Source organism: Poecilia latipinna, unplaced genomic scaffold (genome assembly GCF_001443285.1).
Source record: "Poecilia latipinna isolate Pla-1442-1.1 unplaced genomic scaffold, P_latipinna-1.0 Scaffold623, whole genome shotgun sequence".
Classification (NCBI taxonomy): domain Eukaryota; kingdom Metazoa; phylum Chordata; class Actinopteri; order Cyprinodontiformes; family Poeciliidae; genus Poecilia; species Poecilia latipinna.
The window spans coordinates 285,491-291,490 of record NW_015113239.1 but is presented as its reverse complement, the minus strand read 5'-3'; the positions used below and the strand labels follow the sequence as shown (position 1 = coordinate 291,490).

The window sequence follows — 6,000 nt, the reverse complement described above, 5'->3', positions numbered from 1 at the left end:
CCAAACAAATTTTTTTTTTGAAAAATGGCCTCCTGTGATTTTTTTTTAGGGGTTTTTCTTGGTGCTTTTTTTTTTTTTTTTTTTTTTTTTTTTTTTTACCTGCTAGAGTCTACAGTCGAAGGAGGGACCGGGTCGCCTGGCATAGTTTTTTTTTTGTCTGTCGGCCATATTGGATTTAACAAAAAATTATTTCTTGCATTTGCAGCTGATGGCCAGTAGTTGATAGTGTATTTTATGATGTATTAGTCTCCACTTCAGTGGTCTGTGTGCATTTATAACATAAAAATCCACAAAAAGCACAAGAAAATGACTTTTAGATAGCTGTCCACTGTAGTGACCACTATGCATGAAGGGGTTAAAATTACTTAACATCAGTGTTTAATATCCAGCAATAAGAAAGGCAATAAATTCTGCAGAAGCATGTTTGACCAGCAGTTTGTGACCATGATCCAAAACATACCACCTCTGAATGGCTAAAAGCTGGACATTGACATTGAGATAGTGGGCACTTAAAAGCACCTGGTGGTTCACCTGAACAATAAATTGGACTTTACAGGAAGGGTCAGAGCAAACTCTACCTGCTGAGGAAACAGAAGTCTTCTGGAGAGCAGAAGCTCCTGAACACCCCCTTTTAACTCTGTGGCGGCACCGGCCGTCTCCTGCGGTGTAGTTTGTTGAAGCAGCAGCTTATCCACGGTTGAGAGTAAACAGTTTGATAAGCTCATCAGGAAGGCCAGCTCTGTCCTAGGATGTCCCCTTCCCCAAGTGCAGTTAGTGGAAAACACAAGAACCGTGGCTAAATTAGCATCACTGTTGGACAGTGTCTCCCGCTCCATGCATAAAACTGTTGCTTAAATGGATATTTATTTCAGTGACAGACTGCTGCATTCTAGTTACACAAAGGAGGAGCATTACCGCAGATCCTTCTCCCAAGCAGTTCTAAGATTTCATAACCAGAACTCATTGAGTATTTGCATCCCAGCTGTTATTTATACTTTGTTTCTTTTTGTCAAGATGATATATGCATCTTTGTCAATTTATTTTTCAGTCATCACCAGGTTGGCTTGGGTAACTTTTCCCTTTAATAAATGAAAACAAAATTTACTGTTGTTGTTTTTATTATTGTTATTTACTCATGTTGTCATTGTCTGATAATATAATTTGTTTGATGATCTGAAACATTTAAGTGCGAAAAGGTAAAATCAGAACAAATACCTTTTCACAGCACTGCACATTCGTTTACTTCCTAACTGTGTTCAGCAGTTTTAACAAAAAAATTAAGAAACAAAGTAAAAACCTAGAACAAAATGTCTGTTTTATAAGTGAAAGTCATATGAAATGTTTAAAAAGACCACGATGAATTCCAAATCACAGCATATATCATGACATGGTGATCAAATGTGACAATATAACATGCACATTACTGGATAAACAACTTTTACAAAGCATAACAGATTAACACGCTGTACTATTTTGTTTTTCTTCCAGGCGAATGATCCAGACTCTGGTTCCTGGGGTGAAGTCAAATACACGATTTATGGATCAGGATCAGATTTGTAAGTTAAAACCTTTCACTCCTGCCAGTTTATTATTACATCACCGATCAGATATAAAATTTCCTCACTTCCACAAAAGATTAAAGTAAGGAGATTTTGGTAAGCTCGACAACAGCAATACTGAATGCTTGAATTCAACGTTTTGTCAAAGACTAAACCGGGGATGCCTGTCTTTACTGTACTGTTCAAACAGCTTACTCCAAAATGGCTGCAAGATGCTAATCTTCTAATTGGATCGGAGGGTTAAAAATAGCCATCCTGGCCCCATCTCACGTAGGCAGAGCCAATTAACATGCGATGTGACAGCTGGAGCTACAGAAAACGGTAGCTTTGAAAAGCCAGGCAACGCGCAGCACAGCAAATGTGAGAATTTATGCTGGTCTGCAGACATCAACATTAATTGTGCGAAAGTTATCAGTTTCAAAGCAACTCGTGAATTTTCACTGAGAAGAAAATGTAGAAAAGTCAACCAGATAAAATGGCAGAGAGCTCAACTAAATAAAATAAAAAATTCCAATTTACATTTGTTAAAATTAAATATTTATGTGATTTTGTATTATTATTTTAAGCATAGTTTGTATTCAAGGAAAATGATTTTGGTTAAAAACAAAAAATCCTGATGAGGGGGCAGCAACTAGAATAAAGCCAAGACTCATACAGTTTCACATCTTTTTCATTCTCTTTTTATGAAAATCAATAAAACGAGTACAGAGTAATTAACGGTTTTAAATCTGTCAGTGACAGACTATCACCTGGTTTATGTTATCATACATACTGTAAAACCAAATGGTACACTCTTTTCATGGGGCGATATCAATACAATCATAAAAACATTGGAAACTTACAATTTAAAGGCAAAGTCAGAGATTTTTCAACACCAATGATTTTAGAAGTTATCTAATTACTAAATACAGTCCACATCTGCGTTATTTATTAGTAGATATACTGTATAAGCTTGAAAAAAAAAACATGGTGGTGGCTGTTTGTCAAAATGTTAAAGATACCTTGCAAGGTGTTCCAAGTTCTATCCAGTGGTTTAAGATGGTGACACACAATAAAACACCTCTGACGATGACTGATGCAGTAGCTGATCTTGTCTTGTCTGCAGATTTGCCATCCACCCATCAACAGGCCTTATCATCACACAACCCTGGACCAGTCTGGACGCAGAGATGAGGTCAAAATACAACTTCTACGTCAAGGCGGAAGATTCAGAAGGCAAGTACAGCATCGCTGAAGTCTTTGTCAGCGTCCTTGACATGAACGACCATCCTCCCGAGTTTGATGAGGAATTTCAAGAGAAGACCATGATCATTGGGACGCCTGTCAAAGTTCAGGTACGTTTTTTTTTTTAATCATTATATACAAACGTAAACTCTATGAGTCGGTCGCGGAAGAAAGCTGAATTTACTTACTGTAGATTTACTTCTATGTTCATTTGTCTAAATATTTTTTTTGCAATAGTGCCCTAAAATGCTCCGGTATTTCAAGGGTTCCAAGGCGTGGACTAAACTGAACTGAGACTCTGTTGGAAGACCTTAAAACTAACATGTTCACCGCAACTCTTCCTTCATGCAGGCCGTGGACGAGGACGCAGAGTCTCCTAACAACGTCATCGAGTACTCCATCATGACAGCCGATCCCGACAACGCGTTTGACATCAATGCAAACACAGGGGAGATCCAGCTGAAGCCTTTCATCAAGACTATGGAGATTGTGCACAATATCACCAAACAAAAGGATTGCAAGTGGTCTCTGGTGGTCCAGGCCAGGGACCGGGGATCCCCATCCTTTAGCACCACAGCTGTGGTCAACATCGATATCACAGAGGCGGTAAGACTTTTGTTCTAACTCGCAGCATCCTTCCTCTTCCTCATTTTGCATGCCTGAGCTGTAGCTGGAGGCAGTTTAGCATGAAGCAGAGAGCATCCTTACCATGCTAATGCTACTTTGTTTTATCTTCATCTCCACAAGCTCCATCCTTTTTGCAACCTGAGTTTTTCTTTTTGTCTTGCTTGTTTGTGTAAAATATAAAAATGATATATTTGTTAAAGTTCATAGCCATTAAACACAAGTTTGTGTTTTCCTAACCCACCATGTTTTCACAGTACATTCACTTTGTCGCCGTTCATCATGTTCTTGGCTCTTGTTTCTGTGTTGTGGTCGTGCTTTTTCCAGATCAAAGGTCGAATGGTTTCATACTTCATGGGCCTTAGCAAGCGTCCGCTGACGGTTTTTGGAATTTGTTCCAGCATTATCACATCGCTCATTTTACTGACCATCTGCATTTCCACAATCCTGTACTGTAACGCAGTGAAAAAGTCCAGAATCAACCCCGAGAGTAACTATATCAAAGTGATCCGCAGAATGAAGTGAGACAGAGCCGGTACTTCGAAGCCCAGCTCCAAGCATTGGTTAGCTGGTTGTTGTCTGTAAAAGAGTACTGTAACAATTTGAAAATGCTTTTCTTTTTTTTACGTGTTTTTATATTTGGTATATTTATAACAAAAAACTGAAACATATATTATTACAAAATATATATTTAAAAAAAAACTATGATCTCAATAGAGCATGACTTGACTAAGTGATTTTTAAAATAAATTTATTTTAAAGGTGTGCACCCCTGATAAAGATGAAGTCTCAAAACAATATCACCTTTTACCACAGTTGTATAATCTCATACTGCAAATTTCAGAAAAAATCAAATTTACAATTTAAGATAATTTAATCAGTTGAGAGAGAGAGAAAAAAATCATGTTAAAAACTTTAAATTTGTTTTGACAGAATTATTGAGGCCTCAACAGACTTTTTCTTTTCCTGGGTTGCATATATGGTGTGGCCTCATTCGTTTGAGGACCCATATAACTGGGTCATCATTGGGTTTTTCCAAATGGATCATGATCCAAAACATGCAAAATCAAAACAGAAACTGTATATTTTAGGGCTGTCACGGTCTTCCAAGTGTTACTGTGCTCAATTTAAATGTTGCGTTTTTCTAAAATTTTCAGTGGGAGATTATGCAGCTTCAACAAAAATTAAATTTTTCATTACGTTTGTTATACATCTTTACCAGGAGTGCCAGCAAGTGCTCTGTGTCTAATTTCTGACATAAGCACCACATTTCTGGTCAAAAGAAATTGTTCTTGCAACTCCCAAACAGTCAGAGAAAATCCCCATTGCAGCGCACTGCCAGACGTATTCCCAACATCTAGTAACAATAGTTTTAGGTCTTGTGTCAGCAGTTGTATTTATTAGTGCAGAGTGAAAATGAGAGCGAGTGGGAAACTGTTGCTTGACTGGTAGACATGTTGCCTGGGCCTCCTCTGTCAGTGCTTTGCAGCGTCCATCCTTCATGCTTGCCCTGTAAGAATGCTTTACCAAACCTTTGATTCAGATTCAACTTGATTGTATTTGTGCTCTTTTACAGACTCCTCTCAAGGGGCCTATGGCAGCATTTTTAATGAAAAGTAGGGACAATCCTCTGAGAGCTTTAGGCATTGTCACTTTTATCATTCTCGTACTGGTAGGAGTGACTGTGATGATCTCCACGGTCATGTACATGCGCAACTCAAAGTCAAACAGAATCATGCCAGTCCGACGCATCATTAAGAAGCGACCCAGGGACCAGCAGACGTGGAAATTCAAGATTCCTGTCATCAAGCTGTCCAGCCCAGCAGAGAAGTTTCTGATCAGTGACCCAGAAAGCAACCCACCGCAGGAAATCAGCAGCCCCAGGCTGAAGCCTCCACCTCCTATTGCTCCTTGTCTGCCCCCTCCGCCTCCCTCTAGCTCTCGGGCTATTGAGCGGCCCCGGGCGGTCCCAACCATATCTGGTGCACTGGCCTACAAAGGTTCAAAGAAGGCAAAGCCTGGCCGCCGCAAAGAGGGAAACATCAGTTCTGCGTTGGTGTCTGAGCTTAAAATGAAGCTGGAGCAGAAGATTAATGAGAATAACCAAGGGTATTATTAAACAGAACTGCAAATACATCTGGTTTAAGGGTCGCTCAGTCCATTTGTCAATGGCTCTGTGCTCTTATCTTACATGCAGCCGTCATGATGATTGGTAGAAGGATCTAACTTTGGATTTTTTTTTCTTGTCATATGTTTAAGTCTTAACAGACATCAAAGAAGTAGGCTGCAATTCATTCTCCACTGTATTAGACTTAGAGAAGTGTGGAGAGTCAGTGGTGCAGTCGCAGATAATTCACCACACTGACATCTTGAGGAGGATTATGTGATCTTAACAGTAAGAAGCACTACTGTAAATTGTCCTGGGAGAGGATTACTAAGGTTTAGTGTCTGTACATCAGTTGCATAACATCCCGAAAAGTGTAATGCTCACAAATGTGCAGTGTTTTCAGGACAAAAAAAATACTTTTTACCCGGTAAATTCCCATTACTGAAAGGTGTGTTTTCGCTCAGTGGAGCATGCAGCTATAACCAC

General features: G+C 39.2%; 1 protein-coding gene across 1 annotated transcript in view; it reads left to right on the top strand.

Moving 5' to 3' along the window:
- LOC106954055 (cadherin-related family member 1-like) overlaps positions 1-5,683 on the top strand; it is a gene marked incomplete at its 5' end in the record, with an annotated part of 12,001 nt that extends 6,318 nt beyond the window's left edge. Inside the window, 4 exons of the mRNA XM_015043287.1 lie at positions 1,489-1,556; positions 2,665-2,893; positions 3,135-3,389; positions 4,984-5,683. Coding sequence (XP_014898773.1) covers positions 1,489-1,556; positions 2,665-2,893; positions 3,135-3,389; positions 4,984-5,526 — 1,095 coding nt within the window. The remainder of the gene's footprint in view (positions 1-1,488; positions 1,557-2,664; positions 2,894-3,134; positions 3,390-4,983) is intronic.
- Between the last annotated feature and the right edge of the window lie 317 nt (positions 5,684-6,000).